Source organism: Gobius niger (assembly GCF_951799975.1).
Source record: "Gobius niger genome assembly, chromosome: 10".
NCBI classification, from domain to species: domain Eukaryota; kingdom Metazoa; phylum Chordata; class Actinopteri; order Gobiiformes; family Gobiidae; genus Gobius; species Gobius niger.
The window spans coordinates 35,250,214-35,273,462 of NC_136861.1; the positions used below are offsets into that span (position 1 = coordinate 35,250,214).

The window sequence follows — 23,249 nt, forward strand, 5'->3', positions numbered from 1 at the left end:
CTCGTTTTCGTCGCTATATTGACGCTTTTTGTTTTTTTAAGAAGCTTTTAAATTTGGGTCATGCCAAACTGGAGAAAATGTGCGGAGGTTAAGAAATTAACAGGGTATAATTCTATTTATAATAACAAAATAAACTAACCAATAACTGAACCGGACACTGAAATCGCCCGAGCTAACCTCTCCCTCCAATTGAATTCACGAACATTCACTTTGTCCCGCCTTAATATCCACTCCAGCCAATCGCATGCCCGATACCGCTTCTAACACCCGCCCCGCAGGCTTTACGCATAAGACAGACGTGGCCTTCGCCCAATGAGAAGAGACCCGCTCTCCCCTCGGCCCAATCGGCTGTGAGGACGTAAGAGTGTGACTTATAAATGACAAGGTGACAGCTCTTTCCTGCCTACATTCACTGACTGCCGCCGTGCGCGAGAACAGCTAACCCCGGGACCCTCCGAAAGCCCTCTCAAACCGGTAACTTCTGCGTTTCGCTCCTCCTCAAGTGCATTGCCCGTGCCGTGTCACGCCTTTTAACGATTGCCGCGTTTGCCAACCGCTATGCTAGCCCTGTCATTGCTAACGCACGGCGGCTAGCATCGCGGGTCGGCCATTCAATGACTTCCAAATGAAAGAACAGAGCGCGTGCGTGTGAACGTGTGCCTTTGGGGCTTATTATTTGGCTTAAAACAATACGGGTGGGTCATTGGCAACGCGCCCCCCAAACCAATCTGACATCTTGCAGCCGAATTAGCAGGTCATACGAGAATGCTAACGCTAATGCACGGCGGCTAGCATTGCAGGTCGGCCATTCAATGACTTCCAATGAGAGAGCCGCGTAAACCCGTGCCTCGGGGCTTATTATCTCTCTAAAACAACACGGGTGGTCATTGGCAACACGCCCCCCCAAACCAACCATCCTTGCAGCCGATATCGCAGGTCATACGTGGGTCAACCTCGTCCCGAGCTACGCTAGCTTCCACAGGCGTATAATATAAAATGTCTGACCGTGCAGGGCCTAGCGCCGCCTTCTAGTACTACCCGCTTCACAAGGACAATCCATCGGTCACACGAGCCTCTACGTTGATGTTTCGGTGCAAATAACGTTCGCTCCGTCCGGTTGCAACGGGGCATGCCCGGGGGCTCTCCCGTCCGGGTGGAGGTAGTTTTTGACCTTCAAGGCTGCATAGTAGATTAGCATAGCCGCTTTAGCCTAGCCCCTGTATTGAGTCCTCCGTTCAACTCGGGACCCCGATCTAACCTCCATGTAGTTTTTGATGTTTACAAATGTTAGATTTAATGATTGACTTTGTGCAAAGGAGAAGCTAGCCGGTGGAGTAGCTGTGGGGAGACCTGTCACTCACTTGTGCAGCATGTGGAGACTTTCGACAGGTTGTGTGTTGATCCGTAGTACAGGCTGTTCAGTGGGATTAGGCTTTGCTTCAATGGAGAGCCATGTATTTTAGCCCTGGTATTCAAGAATGTGCCTTTAACCACGTAAATCTGTGAAGTTGCTCTGATATCTTGCACGTGTAATGTATTGTCAATATCTTTAACAATAGTCATCTTATTTTGGAGTTTATTAAGCTATGCCTTATAACTGTGTGTAAATATCTAAAGTGAACTATGTCTTGATTTGGGCTAGAAATGCAATGTGTTTGCGTCTTGTCTTCCAGGTCGAACCATGTACGCCTGCGCCAAGTTTGTCACTTCCCCCGCTGTGGTAAGTTAACTTTTATTTGGGTTTCCCAGTGTAGTTTTTTCTGATATTTGTTGTCTTTGGGCTTTGTCGTCTTCCTCTGTGATTCCTACGTACAAGGACAGGTCATTTGTCTGTAAAGGTGACTCTATTCGTGCCACACATGGGCCTTTGCATGTCATTTGACCTTTAAGCGTTCAAGGCATCTTTGTTATGGGGGGGGGGGGGAGAACAGTGGAGCCGTAGCAGATGGGTGCTTTGTCAGCAGTACCTCTGGATTTAAGGGTAAATGCTTATTTGCAATATGATTTTGGGAACTGAAGGTGAAGTCTTGTGTCAACTCTTAAGACCAGAACAGAATTTATAACAAGCTATGAGATGTTCAACAATAGTATGAAAAAATATGTACTGTTTAGTTACAACCACCTTTACTGATAGCTACTAGTACTCCTAATATTACTATTGGAAATGGTGCCTTCTTGATTCAGTATACCCCGAGTCAAGTCCTCGTTTTCTTGATGAGAATTTCTTCCATTCTGTTTTTAATGTAGTGTGTGGAAATGGAAAACTGTAATTCTGTAATGAAAATTCAAGCTTTGAACCTTGCTGTAGCAGATCATATTGAATGATCCGTTATCAGTAAGCATTAATTTAAACTTCTGCCTGCTCAAGCCTTGCCTTGTGTCTAATTGAACGTTGTGTCCATCAGCTGCGTGGAGGGTCCAGAGTCCTCGCCCGGCCAGTCTCCGTGTCCCTGTACAACAGACCCCAGAACACAGAGCAGCAGGTGAGGGGGATGTGCCCATTCTAATGCAACACTCCTATACATTTTTGCAGGATTGGAAGGCCAAATTAGACCAGCAGCCCTAAAGTGCCTTAAAAATGGCTGCATGTCATGATCCAAATGTTGTAAGTCACTCTGTTAGAAAATGACTTATTTAGATGGATCAACTCGTAATCATTTTATTTCAGTGAAGCAGCAAATTGATAAATGTTTTGAGTTTTTAGGCAACTGATAGGAAGTGACATAGTTAAAGGCAAAGTTCTATAGCAGTTTGACTAATTTCCCATTGACAAACATAAAATTGTTTCTCACTTCCTGTCAGTGTCCAATAAGGAGGTGAAACTATAACCGTCAAATGGTCAAACTAGAGGAAGCTGGGTAAAATTATTAGCACAATCTTGAACATATTTTCAACTATGTTGTAGCTCATATTTTGTGTCGTGTCATATGCACTTTAAATGGCCACAGCCTGACGTACAGTCGCACAAAGTAGTGTCATACGGTAGAACTACACTTTAGGGCAATATTTTTGTTTGTTTTTATACTATTCATTTTTTTTATATAATAAACAGTCAGCTGATTATATTATCAACCAAAGTTGATTATGTTTTTGATTAATTGTTTAGACAGGAATACATTTTCAGTCAGTTTGAGCCGGTGTGGAGCTCGATATGATTCCCTTCCTTGGTAATTCCCAGAGTTTCTCCAGAGTCCTAGTGACTGCTTTAGTTGGCAATTGAATTTAAAACGGGGATGCACAAGTTAGCTTTGTGAAGGGAAATGTTTTTGCTTTTTTGTCCTTATCAAAAAGACAAATGTGCTCCCAAATAAGACAATGTGCCAAATTTCTGAATCATGTGACCCTGCAGTGGGTTTTGGGGGTCCCCCTTATAAAATGTCCAGAATCCCAGAATTAAAATCAATTGATTTGGTTTGTTCCTGCAAAAGTGGAACAATTCTTTGGAAAATCTGTGCTTATTGCCAAGTTGTTGGAACACTGGCGACACACTGCACTTTACGCTCCTAAATGCCTTAGAGTAATGGACCATTATCAAAGAGCTCTTTGGGATGGTGCACTTTCACACAACCCTACTTCGCAAATGTTGTTTTTGGTATAATTATGGTGATAAAAGCAGCGTCTGTGTATTACTCACATTTTTAACCAAGTTGGTCATCGATAGTCCTAATCTTTCCGATAGTCCTCAGGCCCACTGTCTATCTGACTGTACATGTCCTCCCCAGGCCCTTTTGCCTGTGAGCCAGTCCTCAGTGGTGAGCCGGTCCTTCCAGACCAGCGCTGTGTCCCGGGACATCGACACCGCGGCTAAGTTCATCGGTGCGGGGGCAGCCACAGTCGGAGTGGCCGGTTCAGGAGCGGGGATCGGGACAGTGTTCGGCAGTCTCATCATCGGATACGCCAGGTAAAGGGAGACTAACGCATTGGCCATAACGTCATCAGAATACCATGTATGACTCGATACAAAGTCCAGATTTGTTTTATTTATTACTGGTTTATCACTGATTACTGTGAGTTTGGGGAAATTGACGCGCTACTGTCACAACACTCTTGACATCAAACGGTATTAAAATACTTTTGTCTGAATCTTCATTTCTTAAACTAAGTAAAATTTGACCCCTTGACAGTTAGCGAGTTGATGCGCGTAACCAGTGATTAGCAGCGAGAGCTCCAAGACATTTTGTTTCAGTTTGGGATTGACTCTTTTGATTGCTACTATTCTGCCTGCTATTATGGGTGATTGTAATTTATCATTGTCCAGATTAACCGCTCTGAAGTGTGTGGATGTTGAGTGCAAACTGAAAATTCACAAACTACTTGATTTCTTTTACCTTGTCAGAGTGTACCATTGATTTCTATGCCACTCACTTTTGCCTTCAGCCAACCCCCGCCCACCAACAAAACACAACAATGACTTTTATGGAATGTATTAGATTCCATTATTTGTTAAAATTCCAGTAATATTCCAGTCATCTCATTCCAATTGAACCGATTAGTTGATGTAGGTAAAGTTTCGGGTAGACCAGGGTCTCTAACCAAAAGTAGCCTCTGAAATGCTTTCTGCGCTTATACAGAATCTTCACACCCACTTTTTGTTTTTAAAGCAGTACTAGGTAACTTATTTACCTTAATAAATCCTTTCCGTAGTCCCTGTGGGGGTAATACAAGTGTTTATGGGATGATTGGAGGGTCTTTCATCTCCCCCTGGTGTCTCTGGCCAGAAAACCATGTTTGCAACTTGACTGCCCCCGGTGCGGAGAAAGCAATACACACTAATGTAATCACGAAGAAGAAGCTAACATGCTAACGGGCAAAGCTAACTGCGGGCTAACGTCGCTTTAAACAGTATTTACAGCCAAGTTTGAGTGAAAAAAAATATTTCTATTGTATAATTGGATGCACAGTAACCCTCTCTCCCTTCGCCTTTCCTGTCAGCGTAGTATTTACTCTCCAAGACAATTAATAAATTAAAAAATCGTAACTTGCTACTACACCTGCAGTTGCGCTTATGGCCTCTAGGGGGAAGAGTTACTTAGTGCTGCTTTAACAAGAGGAAACTAAATTTATCGGCATCCGTCTAAGGTGTACTTGGCCGGAGTCGAGTCTTGGGGTACTTTTTGAGCTTTGTTACTCTATAGTCGATGTTCTTCCCCTTTTAACCTCTCTACCTTTTGAGTTTATATTTTCCTTCCAAGTCCATGATGCTCTTGAGCTGATGGTTGTGTTGTGCCCACAGGAACCCCTCCCTGAAGCAGCAGCTCTTCTCCTATGCCATCCTGGGCTTTGCTCTGTCCGAGGCCATGGGGCTGTTCTGTCTCATGGTGGCGTTCTTGATTCTGTTCGCCATGTAAAGGACCTGCCCGCCCGCCCCCCCCCCCCCGAGTCCACCGCCCCGGCCAGTCACAGGATGAGCCAGTTGGCCGCTCCACCGCCCCGGCCACTCCCCTGCACGCGCCAACGGGCCATTCCAAAACACAGATCAATCTATTGTCTACCGGCGGTTATCAGACCACTGGATCTACATTTTTATGTTCCTCTGCTTATTTTTGTGTTCTGAAGTTAACGTAAGACCTCACTTCGGTTAAAAAAAAAAAAATCTGTCCAATAAATGGTTGGTATAACTAATTGGCTCGGTCTGGATTTTATTATTATTACTTTAGTTTATTTTTTTGTGGGATTAAGAACTCAGAAAATGTTGCGTCACTTTAATTTATTGTAAGATCAGCCTTAGGATTGATTTTGGAAAATTGATTTTTCTTTTTAGAAATTCAGAATAGAATCAGTGGTTCTAACGTCAAACCAAATGCAGCCCTCCCATGACCAACCCATGAAGATGGTCATTTTCTGTGGAATAGTGCCGACAAAGATGGCTGTTTTTCTACCAACAGTTACACAAACCTTTTTTTTTTGGACAATAATAATGGGCTGAATTTTATTTGATACAATTGTAAGGACCTGGACCCCATGGAATCTCTGGCTTTAAAATGGCAGTTTCTAAACTGAAACTGCCTGGATGGAAGAGCTGAATCTACAAACTCCTTGTGACGAGTCATTTGGTCATGGAATTTTTCAGAATTTGGCAGCAAATGCAAAACACCAATAAGCCGGCAGTGTTTTACAGTAAAGAACACTTGTCAAGGGTTCAGACTGGTTTCATATTCTTTGTAATGGTACAACATGAAACACAATTACAATGCAAGGGGGGAAAACATTGCATTGCTGTTTTGTATGGCTGGGACAAAAATATCAGGCCACAGTACCAAATATTAATAGTTTATTGTCCAGTAACCGCACTTTCACTTTGTGTTTATGCACTTTTCAATCATAACACTTTAAATGTCAAATGGCATTTGGTTAATGAACTTTGGACACATGACTTTTTTTTTTTTTTTACACATTTTAAGGTAAACCCAATAATTTACTGTATTGCAAAAGTGTATCGTCCCAGCCCTACTCTTCAGAATGAAAACGGGTGTATAAGGAAGTAATTGGATTTTTTTCTAACCTCTTAACTCCCGCCTGAACCGAGAGGATCTTTTTCCTCACGTCATCAGATTTTTTTTTCATCATTTTTTTTGTTGGGTATTCAACTCATTTTTGTTACTTTTTTGTCATTTTTTTATCACATTTTTGTCATTTTTCCGTCAATTTTTTGTCACATTTTTTCGTCAATTTATCATTTTTTAGTCATTTTTTGTCAATTTCTTGTGACATTTTTGCCACTTTTTCAGAAATGTTTTCTCACTTTTTTGTCACATTTCCATCATTGTTTTAGTCTCAGTTTTGTTGCTTTTTTCACAGCTTTTTTTCCAGAAGCTTTTGGACTGGGGTAAAGCCAAACTGGAGAAAATGTGCTCGGTTCAGGTGGGAGTTAAGGGGTTAAATGCAATCTTAATCTGTTGGTGGCTTTTATTAACCAGATATAAACATGTGGCGTCCACTTATGTTAAACCAATACTGAACACACCTTTTTAAACATACATTTTTTTAATATAACTTTATTTTGAAATCCTTTGAACTTCCGGCCACTTTTATTGTGAAGGCATTGCCCGGATGTTCCTCGCTTCCGTACGTCAGTGCTGTCCGCTGACGGTCGTTGATGAAGAGCTTGGCTGAAGAAGTTCCGTTCTGTTGACGGTCTCTCCCGTGTTTGACTTGAGCCTAAAAACCCGCGACAGCGCTTCACTTCACCGACACCGCCTGCACCGTTCACCGAGCACCCCCCATGAGCCGTACCCACCCGGAGATACTCGATATATCGCCGTCTCGCTACTTTTCCAGGCCCGGACCCGACTGTTGAGCTAGTTAGCGACAACACAAGCTACCCATGTCGTGGGTAGAAATTCCTCATCGCGCGGCCTCGCCTCTGCCCGTGTCGCCTTCTCCTTCGCAGTGAATTTGTGGACAAATACGAGGCCGTCAATGCGCTCATAGCGGCGCCCCCTCCCGAGTGAACCCCATCGTACACCGAGCCCGCCCGCCTGCTGTCGCTCCTAAAGCCCCAGAGTCATGGCGGACAGCTTCGGAGACGAGTCCAGCGGTGGCGGCGGTGGTGCCCTTGGGTTGGGCAACGGGGCCCCTCTGCTGCCGCCCATCCTCACCGCCAACAACCCCAACTCTGGACATGTTCTGACCGCTAGCAACGGCGGCCCTTCCCCTTTGCTCAACCCCGTGTTCCCCGCGGCTCACAGCGCTGGACTGACCGCCGTAGTGACCCCCCTGGCGGCGGCTGTCACTGCCGGTGCCACATCCCCGTCGCCCACCGTGCACGCCTCATCGCCGCTGCTGGCCGGGGTCGGGCTGGGAGTGGCGGGGACTGTAGCCGGGGCCGGTGGACTGCTGTCCCAAATCCACGCCACCTCCTGGGACCCGACGATGAGCACGGACTGGGACAACGAGAAGGCGTCACAGCAGTGCATACTCCGGATAAAGAGGTGAGAGCACCTGGCCTTCCCAAAAGCTGCAGGGGAAATGTAACAATCCACTCAAAGGAATAGAAACCAAACATTCCACTCAAAAGCGCTGGTTAGGTCTGGTTAGGTCTGGTTTGGAGCCAATTTAATTCTGTTTTGACCCGGCTTCAAACTTTCTGATGGAGGGTTTAGAGGAGGGCGGCACAGTGTCGCGATATGATCGTTTTCACGATATATTCGGGACGCAATCGGCTCTGTGCGCTGATGATTCTGGCTAACTTCCTGTTGGAGAATGTAGGGTAACGACTACTTCCTGTCCACGTTTGTAACGCAAATTGAAAATAGTCTTAAAAACGAAAGAAATGTAAAGCAACGTCAAGTTTTTTCCAACTTTTTTAACAATTGTTTGCGTCACAGTTACGTAGCCTTATGACTTATGTGTTTTTATAAATATCTGTTTGATATTATTATATATTAAGCTTCACCAACAAACTTAAAAATAGCACTACAATTCTTCCCCCCTCCCCGTTTTTTTTGGGGAAACTCCGGCATCTTTGCTTTTTGTTTTGTTTTTATCTTCAAATTTTCTGTAACAATGTGGACAGGAAGTGGCCGTTACTCTACATTAGTCAACAGGAAGTTGACAAATTCCGTTCCGTGAGCCTTATTATTACGAAATCGCCAACGGAGATTTACACAATTTTGCAAAAACAGCTGAAAACAAAACCCGCGAGACTTTTAAAAATCTGCGACGGTTCAGATTTCGTGAAGAGTTTTCTAACACGGTTCCTCTTTAGTCTCGTGTTGGTCCTGATGTAGTTTTGTTTAAATCCTTGCTTTGGCAGAAATTTGTGGAAAAAGCCCAAATTTTAAAATGTTGCTTCAATATATTGTTATCGCAGTATTCAATCAAGACAGTTATTATATTATTATTCCTGGTTTTTACCTGGTTCTGTTTGGGGCTGCGATTAGTTGATGATACGACAACAACAAATGACTAAATAAAGCCAAACTGTGTAACATTTCACCAAAAACTAGAATAAAATACAGCTATTTATTTTGTTACAGTTGTTTTTATTGGTGAATATAACACTTTATGATGCCTTCCAAATGCTTTATTTGGTGACTTTTGTTCAGCTTTAATCAGATTTTTTACAGCGGCTCAGTTCACAAACAGTACAACTTAGAATGTACTTCAGAGTGGCTTTGTTATGTACACTAGGGCTGTAGCTACCATTATTCTGGTCATCATTAATCGATTATTTTATACGATTAATCGCTTGGCTGTGAGTGTTGTATGATTGTTTAATTTTTTTATTTCTTTTTTTCACATTAAGCTAAAATGGCACTGCTTGAGGACATGTTAATGGAGTAAACTTAAAGTGACTTAATACTGCTTTCTGATTGGATAAGACACAGACAGATGTTTATGTATTTTTCTATGTGCAAAACCGTACAGACCCTAACTTGAAGCCACAGTAGGTTTCCATCAAAAATCTGAAAATAAATCATGTCATTTTTGCTCTATTTGAGTCTGCGTTTACTAGAAAACGAATAATCGATAACTAAAATAGTTGACAACTATTTCAATAATCGATTAGTATAATGAAAGTCAGCCTTTGTTAGAAAAACATGACCTGTGCCTCAAATGTCTTGTGTTCCTAAACGTCCTCGCAACTTTGATGAATGTATTTTAATTGTTCTTTGCTAATGGCCCCTATACACATGTAACCTGTGTCCTCTGTCTGTGCTGTAGGGATATCATGTCCATCTACAAGGAGCCTCCTCCGGGCATGTTCGTCGTCCCGGATCCTCAAGATATGACCAAGGTAAACATGAAGGAGAATGTCTTTAACTCCATTTGTGCTTTTCCAACAAGTCTGTAGCAGCACCTTGTGTTTTCTCCCGCTACCGTATTGTTAATTGGCCTCGATAAAAGTGCCTTTTCCTCGTTGCCAAAAGTGAAACGCGCCCACTCATGGCTATCGTTCACCCGTGGATTTGAGCCCAATCGTAACGGCTCAAGTCTTTCGAGATAGATTTCAGTGCGACTGTAAATTCAGATCTCTCAAAAATCCAGCTTACATGGTCACAAAGGGGTCAGTCCTGACATTTTGAGCTAGTTTTCTCCCTTAGCGTCTTAGTTTTAATGTTATTTTATGACGTTTTGTCAGTAGTGAGCCAAAGATTTCCAGGAAGTAACTACAACATCACGCGTTTTTTTCCACACTTATTCATTCTCACAAAAGGTGACCGAGATGGCGCTATAATCCAAATATGGTCATTTCCTCCCTAAATATACAAATATACAATGAGAGAAATATATAAACCTGCATGTACAGATGTTACTAAACTTTAAAACTAAAGTTGTGCTTGTTGTTGTGTGGCAGGGCTGCTCGATTATTGATTTATTTATTTTTTAAATCACCTCATTATTGAAATCACAATTATTTATTGCCTTTAAAAAAATCTTTATTCTGTAATAGAACACTGCATAATATTTTCTTTGGACATTTGAAAAAATCCCAAATTATACTAACTATGCTCGCATTTCTAAACTAATCCTTTGAGACTAATCCTTTTGAGAGATGTCTGTCTCACCTGCCCCCTGCTGGACAGCCTTCACACCTGCCCAAGCAAACCAAGTGCCCCGCCTGATGACATCATCACACAGCGCTCTTTATGTCGGACCAAAGCGTTTGCTAGCAACACGTGAAATGCGAAGGGAACAAAACAAACAAGAGCTACGTTTAAAAATGATTCAAATGAAAGTAAAATGAGACTCTACTTGCAATACATTTGGTCTTATGTATATATATATATATTTGTATCAGTAATGTACAGCAATGTGACATCTCACCTTAAAAGCTATTCATAGTCTGAGCAAAGGTGTTTCCTGGAAATGTATCATGTGATGTTGTTATGGCAAGTCACATTTAAAGCCATACTGCGCAACATTTCCCACCCCCATAACACCATAAAATCCCAGCATTTATTTCATTATGTTTACTTTTTATGGCTTGACTGTGCCGTGTTGCCTTTAATCCTGTCATTCAAAAGTCCCTAAAACGACAGTAAATGTCCCCGGGGTGATGAACTGTCTCTGACTCTGTGACGTGCCAGAGCCGAGTCAGTGTTTGGGACTGTGAATGCTGAAGGGTGTGCTCCTGCCGCAGGTTGACTCAGCGTGACTCTGGAAAGTACCTGTTTGTCGCTCCCAGGTCTTGCTTCAGGCTGTGATTGGACCATTAAACCACATGTCATTAGTTTTTAGTTGTTAGGGGCAGGGTCTTGTCTTGTCTTGTATTCAACAATCCTTTCAAGCTTTAGGGGATGTTATTTTTTATTGTAGAGTTTGATAAATAGTTTTACAGGGAGTTTCTCTGCCGTTTCAGTCATTTGGAAAGTAACAATTCCTGCAGGTTTTAAAGCCACACTGCTTAACATTCCAGTATGACTAACAATTATTGGTGATAAATTCATCGGCAGATTATTTTTCATGATGAATCAATTGAAGGCATGACTGTGAAAGGCGTATACAAATCTTTATTGGGAAAAAAAGAAACATTCAGACTTTTTCCCACTTAACCTCTTAACTCCCACCTGAACGGATCCCATTTTCTGCAGTTTGGCTTTACCCTAATCAAAAAGCTTCTTGGGGAAAAACGCAAAACACCACCCAAAATGTCCTCACTTTCCAAAAATGTCCTCACTCTGTTAAAAACTCAAACTGGTCCTCACAATGTCGTAAGTACAAGAACACACACACACACACACACACACACAGAGTTCAGAGGCAGATAAAGCCGGGGATGTAGGAACCAAAACAGCCACAAAAAAATGAGAACAAAACAAGGATGTAAAAGCAACAAAAGAGACAAAAATGTGACCAAAAATTAAACAAAAATGTGACAAAAATTAAACATAAATGTGACAAAAAGTCAACCAAAAAGTGACAAAAATTAAACAAAAATGTGACAAAAATTAAACATAAATGTGACAAAAATTCAACCAAAAAGTGGAAAAAATGTGACAAAAACTCAACAAAAAAATTGACAAAAACTCTACAAAAAAATGTGACAAAAACTCAACAAAAAAATTGACAAAAACTCAACAAAAAAAATTACAAAAACTCAACAAAAATGTGACCAAAAAGAAAAAGAAAAACATTAATAAAAAGGTTACACAACACGGCAACAACGCGAGGAAAAAGATCAGTTTTGTGGGTCTTAGCTTTCAAATGAGGTGTTACACAGACCTATATAATGGCCAAAGAGGACAGAATGCAATTGGTTCAGGCGGGTGGTAAGAGGTTAAAGCTACATGTTAATGGAGTAAACTTAACCTCTTGCCCCCACCTGAACCAAGCACATGTTCTCCAGTTTGGCATTACTTGATCCTAAGTTTAAACGGCAGCAAAAACGTGATGAAAACGCGGAAAAGCAACAAAAGCGCAACAAAAAAAGGAACAAAAACGAGACAAAAAGTAACAAAAAACACAGTGACAATGTGACGACAGAGTGAGGCATTACACTGCTAATGCCAAACTGGAGAAAATGCTCTCGATTCAGTTAGAGGTTGAACGTTTGTAGTCTCTCCCTACAGCTCAACTTGGTTTGGCCAAAGCTGCACATAAACACAAGCACAAGTTTGTGTGAACATTTGAAAGCTAAGAACCTCCAGAGTTCAGCCCCTGGAACGACTGGAGCCTGCACTGGTGCTCACTCGGACTTTATCCGGGCCAGGGGTTGGGATAGTGGAAGTTTATTTAAAAACTAGGGATGCGTTTTCTATTTTTCCTTAACCGATAGTTGGCGCTCTTATCGGTTAATAATCAATAATAACCTGGAGTCCGAACTTTTCTCTCGTTAGTTCACGTGCGCCTTAGATTGAGGACATAAAGTGACCATATGAGCGTTTATATCACCGGGTCATTTCTTCGTTAGCTTTATGTTTTTGTGCTCATGTCCTCGTGTTTATCGGCAGAAATACTAAACACAGCCTTCCTCCCCAAACTCACGTGCTTCGTATGAACTGCACAGGACCTGCAGGATGATCCACGCTCTCGTAAAGGCAGGACTTGTTTTCTTTCTCGAACATCTCTTGTTTTGCTTATGTGCGGGACATTTATTATGCCGCCTCATCACTGTACTTTAAATGTGTTTAACACCGTGACGGGCCTGTCCTATTTCTGTTTCCCCTCGGCGTGGTTTCAGACTTGGCACTGGATTAATCTTCACGGCATTTAAAAAAGAGAGGGAATTAGGCTATGTTAAATGGATCTGCCTGTACCAGTAGAAGGGCAGGCGAGTGCAGTCTGACAGTCTGGGTCTCACGCTTCTCACATCAGTCAGTGTCCGCTGATGAGAGGAGGAAAAGTGCTGCCAAACCTCCTACATGTCGTGAAAAGGCTAGAATTGTATTTTGTGTAGTAGACATGAAAGAATGAGGCACTTCTGGATGAAAATAATTAAGTGCACACAGCAGGGCTGATACGTGACACTCACAGGTAACCGGACTGGTTTTAAACTCTAATCTGAATGGATCATTTGTCATCACCGACAATAAAACACTCTACAAAGCCTCACTTTAAAAACAACATTTTTCATCAAAATTCAAAATGTCCGGGTCATTTTTGCTCTTTTCGGAATCAATTACTAAAATATTGTCTATATATGTTTGGTCCTTCATCCCTAGGGCTGCTCGATTATTGAAAAAATAGTAATCACAATTATTTTTGTCATGATTGAAATCACGATTATTCAAACGATTATTTATTGCCCTTAAAAAAGTCTTTATTTTGTTTATATATCTATTAATAAAAAAAGCTATGCTAAATATTTTCATAAAAGTACAAATGATTTCAAGTTTGCCTCGCTTAAGGAGAGGTCTCTGTTTCACACCTGCCCCCTGCTGGCCAGCCCTCACACCTGCGCAAGTAAACTGAGCGGCGCGGCCTGATGACATCATCACAATCCCAGAGCCATCAAATAATGCAAGAAAAACAAAAACAAAACAATTTAAAAAAAAAAAAAAAAAAATCAGATTATGCTAATTTTGTAATTGTTTAGTGTAATAATCGAAATTGTAATCGAATATTTTGATTAATTGCACAGCCCTATTCATCCCAATCCATTCTTGATCAACCAGTGCATGTAAGTAGGTCGGGCTGCACAACATATGGCAATATTAGGTAATGAAATGGGCCACCATGTTTGTTCTGACCTTTCCCTGACCCTGCAATCGTCTCTGTGTTTCCCCCACAGATCCACGCTCTCATCACGGGCCCGTTCGACACGCCGTACGAGGGGGGGTTCTTCCTCTTCCTGTTCCGCTGCCCCCCCGACTACCCCATCCACCCACCCCGCGTCAAGCTCATCACCACAGGACACAACACGGTGCGCTTCAACCCCAACTTCTACAGGAACGGCAAAGTGTGTCTCAGCATCCTAGGGTGAGCCCGGACACGCACACACACACGCACCCGCACCCCCCTTAAGGTTAGGGCCCCTAATGTAAACCCAATTCTAACCCTAACCCTAAAACCACTTCTTGACCCTCAAACAGTCCTTCAGATAAGTGAGGACCACCCAAAATGTCCCCACTCTGTTGGTTAAAAACGCAAACTGGTCCTCACAATGTCGTAAGTACAAGAACACACACACACAGAGTTCAGAGGCAGATAAAGCTGGGGATGTAGGAACAAGTGCCTGGATGATGGTACCAAGAATGAACAGTTGTTACCTCTTGGAGAATGTTTTTGTAATAGCGAAAACTTCTTTATTATGATTTGAGATTAAAGCCACATGCTGTTTCTACAAAAGGTTTGGGGTCTCCTCAGTGATGCCTTCACTTAGGCAGGACCCAGAAGTTTGGTAGAGTTGAGTAGCATAATGAACCTGACCGGCATGTTTTTGGAGGTCGGCGAAACCGCAGTACTACCTTCAGTCCAGTGCACCACATCCTGGGTTTGTCCCCGTTTCAGAGCGTGGCGTCCTGCACTCCTCAGCTCCTCCCCCTGCACAGCTCCCTCCGCTTCAAAACAGTCTTTCACCAAACGAATATGATCCACCTTATTCTCCAGTGAACCAACATTAGCCCGAACAATAGTAGAGATAGAAGGCTTGTTGCGAGTCTTGCCCAGATACCTCCTCCTTTGTCTCTTTTTTGTTTCCTGTGGCTCCTGTTGTAGCGCCTCCTCTGTGCCACAGGTGTGGGGGCTCTTGGTGCCTCTTCAGTGTTTCAGAAGAAGAAATGTGTAGGTCTCATGTCTTGTAATGGCTCTAAAGATAGTCTTATCAGATATTCCTGCCATGTGTGGTGTGTTGAGACTGCTCTCGTTTTCGATCTCAACTCAGGGACAATCAACATGTTTGTTTGTTTTGGCCTGATTTGTCCTGGTGTGGTGTGCCCCGAGGACAAGTCACTGCCCCAAAGAAGTTGTTCAAACTATCGCCTCTTCCTCAGATTTCCCGTCTGACCTGGGGATGTTCGTAAGAGAAATGGGTTTGTGTGTGATGTGTTGCTTTTGCTGTTTGCTAAATCAACACACACAAGACTTTCTCAGGTTTGGAAAGTCTACTGACAATTTTAAAATCGTCCCGTGTGAACCAGGCTTAAGTGCATAAGCTTTGTTTATTTGAAATAAATATGGTCTGGGTTTTTTCTCTGTGTGTGTGTTTCAGCACGTGGACCGGCCCGGCGTGGAGTCCCGCTCAGAGCATCTCCTCTGTCCTCATCTCCATCCAGTCCCTAATGACAGAGAACCCCTACCACAACGAGCCCGGCTTCGAGCAGGTACACGCCTGCGCTGAAGTGCAAATTCTAAATGCATATGTGTCATTAAAAAGTTTTGCGTTCAGGAATTGAAATGGCAATCAAAAAGTCTTACATTTGACTTGCTTTTGTGTGCAGGAGCGCCACCCAGGGGACAGCAAGAACTACAACGAGTGCATCCGACATGAGACCATGAGAGTGGCCGTGTGCGACATGCTGGAGGGGAAGGTGCCCTGTCCTGACGCGCTCTGGTACGGACTGAAACACTTCATGAGGACTTGTTCTAATCAAACAATGCTGTTCATAGATTCATTTAGATTAGCTTTAAGTATTCAATGGTTTGATCCTTTCTGATGTGCAGGAGTGTGATGGAGAAGTCCTTCCTGGAGTACTACGACTTCTACGAGGGCGTCTGCAAAGAGAGGCTGCACCTGCAGGGCCAGAACATGCAGGTGAGGGGAAACAGTGCGAGAAATCAATAGTTCTCCACGTTAGTCAAGCTGCTGAGATAACACAATTCTGTTTAAGATTTCGATCATCATTGTCCCTGGTTTGTCCCCTTTTTTAAAATATGTTTATTATTGATCCTACTAAAGTAGTTCGTAGTTTGTGAGCTCAGTCACCAACTTTAACAAAGTAGAGGAACCTTAGAGCAGTGTTTCTCAACTACTGGGTCAGGACTCAAAAGTAGGTTGCGAGTATGAAGGTTAATTTGTGTTTTTATTATCAAGGTGTTTTTATACACTGAATTTATGTATCTGAATTTTTTGCATCCGTATTTAACCACCATATTGAAAAAAATTCAGCGTATTTTTTTTCGCTGCTGAAAAAAAAATTCAGTGGAAAAAAAAAATTCAGTGTATTTTTTTTCGCTGCTGAAAAAAAAATTCAGTGAAAAAAAAAAATTCAGTGTATTTTTTTTCGCTGCTGAAAAAAAATTCAGTGAAAAAAAAAAATTCAGTGTATTTTTTTTCGCTGCTGAAAAAAAATTCAGTGTATTTTTTTTCGCTGCTGAAAAAAAAATTCGGCGTATTTTTTTTCGCTGCTGGAAAAAAGCTGCGAAAAACAGCTGATGGGCAACAATCAGATCGTGAGCTCCCAGAGCGCAGCCAAGGAGGAAACTGGCTGCGTCCAAACGTCAAACTAGAGTTAAAAGTACTCACTTAAACCTAGAATAAAATTGTAAAACTAAATGCATTCATTGTCGAAGCGTAGGATCTGATCACTGGTGCTGTACCAGGTTGAAAGGAGCAGGCGTTTTAATAGAAACCTATGAATATGCGTGTTAGCTTAGCGCTCACTCATTTCAATGGGTTAGCCTAGCCTAGCGGCGACCATTGGTTTACATGAACCAGTTAGCATTGGACCTCGAGCTGTTGTTTCTCCTAAAACATTCAACAAAACTAAATGATCCCAAGCTCAACTGTATATGTAGTGTGAGAACAGTGCATTCATTCATTCACTCTGAACACACAACGTTATAACGGGGTCAACATCGGACCTTCCAAACGCCGGAGGCGGGCCGGTGTTCCCCGACTGCGGGTCTCGCTCATAGACATGTTATTGCTGCGCGTCTTCATGTGCCCGACAGTCCTGCTGTAAGCTCTCTTCACTACCACAGCGCCGGCCCAGTACAGCCAGATGTGCACGTCCTGCAGACAGAGGTGCAGACCGCACATATGTCTCTGTCCTGAGACAGTGAACACTGAATGATCAGAACCGGGGGGTGGGCTAAGGACAAAAGTCGGTGTTCACAGGTCCACCCGCGGTGCCGCGTAATTGTGCCATAAGCCCCGATCTCTTTTCCTTTGCTGCTCTTCCTCAGGGTTCTTGTTTAATATATGGATCGTTTTTATGTCAAAAACAGCGGCGCAAATACAGTTCAATGTCATTCAGTCTCAGTGGCCGCAGTGGTGCCTCTCGGAGCGTCTGATGGCCGAAGCACATGCTGCGCGTCTGACAGGCGGCGGCGGCACTGGGAGAGGTGTGAGGACGCAATGCGTTGCCCCTTTCTTAAAAAGACCCCTAATTGAATGTGCATAAGGCTGGAGTGCAGCCATCAGAAAAAAAAAACTTGCTGAGAGTTAGGAGCGGCTATGGCACGAGCACAGTCACAACAACGAACCAATCAAGCGGGTTGCGAGGATAAACGGAGGGAGATATGTTTCCAAAAAGAAAAGCGTGGGTGAGTTTGGTGGAGCTACTTTTACTTTTCTTGTCTAAACTGCAACACGTTATTCTGAGGTTGTACAAAAATGTTGTAGACTAAAACAATGCGAGATCTACAAGTTATGAGCGAAAGCCGCTTGTTGCTCCATTATCCGCGCGTACCGGGCCGGCGCTGTGGTAGTGAAGAGAGCTTACAGCAGGACTGTCGGGCACATGAAGACGCGCAGCAATAACATGTCTATGAGCGAGACCCGCAGTCGGGGAACACCGGCCCGCCTCCGGCGTTTGGAAGGTCCGATGTTGACCCCGTTATAACGTTGTGTGTTCAGAGTGAATGAATGAATGCACTGTTCTCACACTACATATACAGTTGAGCTTGGGATCATTTAGTTTTGTTGAATGTTTTAGGAGAAACAACAGCTCGAGGTCCAATGCTAACTGGTTCATGTAAACCAATGGTCGCCGCTAGGCTAGGCTAACCCATTGAAATGAGTGAGCGCTAAGCTAACACGCATATTCATAGGTTTCTATTAAAACGCCTGCTCCTTTCAACCTGGTACAGCACCAGTGATCAGATCCTACGCTTCGACAATGAATGCATTTAGTTTTACAATTTTATTCTAGGTTTAAGTGAGTACTTTTAACTCTAGTTTGACGTTTGGACGCAGCCAGTTTCCTCCTTGGCTGCGCTCTGGGAGCTCACGATCTGATTGGCTGCCCATCAGCTGTTTTTCGCAGCTTTTTTCCAGCAGCGAAAAAAAATACACTGAAATTTTTTTCAGCAGCGAAAAAAAATACACTGATTTTTTTTTTTCACTGAATTTTTTTTTTCAGCAGCGAAAAAAAATATGCTGAATTTTTTTCAATATGGTGGTTAAATACGGATGCAAAAAATTCAGATACATAGATTCAGTGTATAAAAAACACCTTGATAATAAAAACACAAATTAACCTTCATATGCGAGCCTTTCCCAAAAAAATAAATAAATGTATATTTATGTACAGAAAAGGTATAAAAAACACTACTTGTTTGTTAAAATGACTGTTATCGGGTTGTTTTTAATCATAATTTCAGCTTTTTGGCTTATTTAATCCTTATTCAACAACAATATTTGGGGAAAAGACTATATTTTACTTTATATTTTACAAACCCAAGTCGTACTTGGGTCGTGGCTTGTCATCCCAGGGGGATTGTGGGTACTGACACCAGTTGAGAACCATTGCCTTAGAGCAGGGGTGCACAAAGTGGAACAATTAGGTTGGCCGTCAAAGAGTGACTTGTGCCGCATCGGGTTAATACTAACTCTCTCCCATTCATTCTCAATGGCAAATATAGATGCAGTTCACTTTTTGGCCACCAGGGTCAAATTGGGGGCGCTGTTTCACTCCTTTCGCAAAGTTAAGGAAACACTGTTCTGGTGTCTTGGTATTTGTCAGTCATAGAGCGTCGCAGCACCAACTTCCCAACTTTTTCCAAATTTTATTGCAAAAGTCATTGACATCTATGACTTATGAAAGAATTTATGCTGAACTGACATTCAAATTGGTCTAATATGGCATTTTCTTTGACTTAAAGAAATGAATGAGGTAAAGTCACTGTAGGTAGTGCAGGTACAGGTGGTGTTGTTGCACTACATTGCTACAATAATTGATTTTGTTCTACTAAAACTTGGCTTTTGTAGCATACTATTTGCATAGATAGAAGTAAATGCAAATGTATTCCAAAAAAGAATATAAAGTAACTATTTTTATTTACAGTTATATGTGTCTCACGCTGACATCGCCGTGATTGGCCCGCGACCCTTAGGCACTTTTTCATTTTGCCCTCGGAGACAAAAAGTTTGGGCACCCCTGCCTTAGAGGAACTAAGAAACCCCGTACCTCAAAGAAACCACCATCATCCCGTTACCACAGAGGTCACCCCCCCTCCTGCTTTAACAACTACGCAGAGTTGCATTTCTCCCTTTTCTAATGAAGTGCTTCAAACTGCTAGTCATGGACAACACCCGAAAACCACCACACTGAACAAGGGGTCCCCCAAGGTTGTGTGCTGAGCCCCGTCCTGTTCACGCTTCTGACCCACGACTGCACTGCAAGTTGGCAGATGACACTACAGTGGTGGTTCTTCATTTACTCCACCTGTCAATGTGCAGGTGGTGGTATTATTGACTTTATTCGTGCATATTTCTCATTTTCACGTGATAACCGGAGCTTTAGCTTGTAGCATTAGCTTTCTCCGGAGGGAATGCTATCTGGGCATCATCGAGGCCCAAACACATTCCCAGCGCAGATCCCGCCATGGAAATACATTTTCTTGTCGCTGGGGTGACAATCCTGGGTAAAAGAAACACTGATGTGTCTTTGTAAAAGTGTCCGAGCGGCTGTAGCTCCGGTTTACAACACATGAAGCTAATCCTCAGGTTTTCTTTACACTCATCTCATCAACATCTTTTCCCTTCACCTACAGTGTCTCACCTTAAAGCATCATCCCACGCTCCTCTCACTCCCCACTGCTCCCTCTGCAGGAAATGCAAAATACCCCAGTACCACAGGCTCTCTTTGCATGTGTGTACAATCAGAATCACGGAAAAATGAATTTGTCCTCACATGTTCAGCTGAATCTGTCGATGTAACGTCTGCGCTTTTCTCCCCCAGGACCCGTTCGGGGAGAAGCGCGGCCGCTTCGATTACCAGGGCCTCTTGTCCCGCCTGGGGGTCACACACAGGCGCATCCGGGACAAGATGCTATCAGAGGAGGTCCCCAACGACGACCACTCCGACTCAGACAGCACCTCCAGCGGGACGGACCCTGACAGCCAGGGCAGCACCCAGCCCTGAGCCGTGACTATCCCGACCCCCTTTACCCCCCCCTGCTAGGCCTGCCACGGGGCAAACGCTCAACCCATGGACAGGTGGGGGGGGGGCAGGACCTCAGCCTGCCTGGGACTTGTTCACCGCTAAATACAAGAGTTCAAATGACTTGGGACCTTTAGAACACTGGATTTGAGCAGCACGATGAGGAGTTAGATACAAGATATTTCTAGTTTCAAAACACATTATTTCGTAACAATATTTCAAGCCTTAGACGATTCTTTTCCCATGGCAGTACTTGGTTTACGATACTTAAATATGTGTTATCTAGAACAAGGAAACAGAACAATTGGGTTTATGTCCAATGTCAAGAAATATGTGTGAAAAATGGGGAATAAATTGGAGGAAAATCAGGAATAATTGTGTACATTTGGAGAAAAAAAATAGAGGGGAAATGGGGAAAATATAGGTTATAAAAAATAAGCAAAAATATGGGGAAATAATTGGGAAAATGAGAAAAAATGGGGGCAAAAATAAAACACAAAATGTATTTAAAAAAAACAAGGGAAAAAATGGGACTAAAAACTAAAAACTAGGATAACCTAGATATACAAATTCCCCTCTGAAAGAAATCTCACAAATGAGCCCATAAATTCAAACCTGGCTCTACACAGTATTCACGGTTTCGTCGCCTTTCGCTCATCTTTTGCAGAAAATGTCCTGTTTAACATTCAACGACACAAAATGCATTTAATTCCTTACATTCATGTCCGTAATCTAGTCGCTGCTTCTTCAATCCAGGTCCTGAATTCAAATCATTCGAACTCCATCGATGTTATTTTTTCTTGCGGCGCGTCAGGCCGATGTGGCGCCACCTCGAGGTCGGTCGTTTTCTTGTGGCGAATCCGCCGTCTTTAGATGTTTCTGTGACTCCTGCGAACTCCGGGGGGGGAAAAAAAGCACGAGAACCAGCCATCTGAGGAGACTTTCGCCTGGACCTTTCTCTGTTCGCCGAGACTCCGATCCAGATCCTACGCTCAGAAAAAAAGCAACAAACGTTAACTTTAATCACACATGAGGTCACCTTTTCCCCAATCGTTTGAATATCTTTGAACAAACTGGGAGAAGCTGACCCGTATATATTGAAGTGAGCGTTTCTTTTTCTGAGCGATGTTAGTGTAAAGCGGGACCTCATCCCACATCAGCAAAACGTCTTCTCGTCTCGCCTTAGCCTTCAAGTTCTTCTGTCAAAGGACTTTTTATAGACTTTACGTTTTATACATGTGGAATGACATGGTTGTAGGACACTGGAGGAGCTGAAAACATACCGCGTTGTTTATTTAGCAAACAGAAAACATGGGATCAGGGGTTATGGGGAGTGGATTCTTGGTTTCACGCGTTCACAAAATACAGGAGCCGATCCACGCTCTTGAATTGTGTATTAGCAACATGTTGTTTCTCTTCTGTTTCTTTGGTTAAAGTGGAACTAAACCCTAACCCAGGCGTTCCCAAAACCTCTGTCCCTCAGAACAATCCAGGACCCCCCCACATGATCGCCTCTTATTACGCTTAAGGGTGATAAAACATTTGGAAATCAGTTTAGAACTTGTATTAAAACGCATTTCGGTTCATAGGGAAAAATCTGGGTTCAGGTTGTGCCGGCGGCCGATTATCATCAAAATGATTATAAATATGGAGATGATAGTGATGCACTGTTGGATCTGTTGATTTGATTAAAAATCGGTACAACAAGATGTCTTAATTATTAACTTGTATTTCAGATTTTTACAGAACTCCTGACTTGACATTTGATCAAATATAACAAGATCCTATATGTGACATTGTACTTTTTATACATGACCCACGTGGAACCTCTGCTCTGAAGTACTCTGAGTGTCGTTTACTGCAGAGGTTCTCAGCTGGGGGGTCAGGACCCTTAAGTGTGTCACAGAACCAGTTTCAGTGGGTCGCCTTTGCTTCAGTGTTTATCTACATCGTCTGTTAAAAAGGGTTTTGAGTGACTTCGACCACAATTTCAGCTTTAGGGGCTTAATCATTCTTATGCAACAGTGAGATGTAGAGAATTGTAGCATTTTACATTATATATAACGTTGAATTTGATTTGGGTCGCTGCTTGTCATCTTATGGTGATGTGTGGCACAAAACAGACCCGGTGTGAATCGCTGTTCTGCTGTTCCTTGTCCATTTTTTTGCAATCTTAGTGTGAATTTCCGCTCTAAACTCTGAACTGCAGTCTCTGTAAAAGTGGCGCCTCAGCAGCAGCTGCTTCTTCACTTTGGCATCGCCTCGGAGGCTGTGGATGTGGCCGCAGTGAAGTGTTTAGTTCCACTTTAACATCGTTTGACCCAGTCCTCAGGAAATCAACTTTCTCTCCACGGACCAAGCCTTTACACACAAACCCCCATTCTGTAGAGAGGGTTTGAAGGTTTTTTTTTATGAGGTATTCACTGATTTTGATTTCAATATTTCAACAAAAATGATCCACAAGTTCATTCTTTGAGTGCCATTTCCCCGTAACGCTGGCAGATCATTTTGGAACGTGAAAACAATCTAGTCCTGCAA

General features: G+C 42.9%; 2 protein-coding genes and 1 long non-coding RNA gene across 4 annotated transcripts in view; 2 read left to right on the forward strand and 1 right to left on the reverse strand.

The window, feature by feature from the left end:
• LOC306969683 overlaps positions 1–23,249 on the reverse strand; it is a 437,728-nt gene that overhangs the window by 386,658 nt on the left and 27,821 nt on the right. The window lies entirely within an intron of this gene.
• On the forward strand, positions 361–5,377 carry atp5mc1 (ATP synthase membrane subunit c locus 1). 2 transcript variants are annotated; one of them, XM_079565014.1, is made up of 5 exons: positions 361–474; positions 1,674–1,720; positions 2,406–2,483; positions 3,723–3,901; positions 5,234–5,377. In XM_079565014.1, exons 2-5 carry the CDS (start codon positions 1,682–1,684, stop codon positions 5,346–5,348), a joined length of 411 nt encoding a protein of 136 aa, XP_079421140.1. In that variant the 5' UTR covers positions 361–474; positions 1,674–1,681; the 3' UTR covers positions 5,349–5,377. The 2 variants fall into 2 exon arrangements, with proteins under 2 accessions (XP_079421140.1, XP_079421141.1); XM_079565015.1 differs by having other exon boundaries at positions 425–502.
• On the forward strand, positions 7,056–20,933 carry ube2z (ubiquitin-conjugating enzyme E2Z). The gene is made up of 7 exons (XM_079565351.1): positions 7,056–7,931; positions 9,667–9,739; positions 14,177–14,364; positions 15,596–15,707; positions 15,825–15,937; positions 16,048–16,138; positions 20,511–20,933. The coding sequence occupies exons 1-7, from the start codon at positions 7,507–7,509 to the stop codon at positions 20,691–20,693; spliced, it is 1,185 nt and encodes a 394-aa protein (XP_079421477.1). The 5' UTR covers positions 7,056–7,506; the 3' UTR covers positions 20,694–20,933.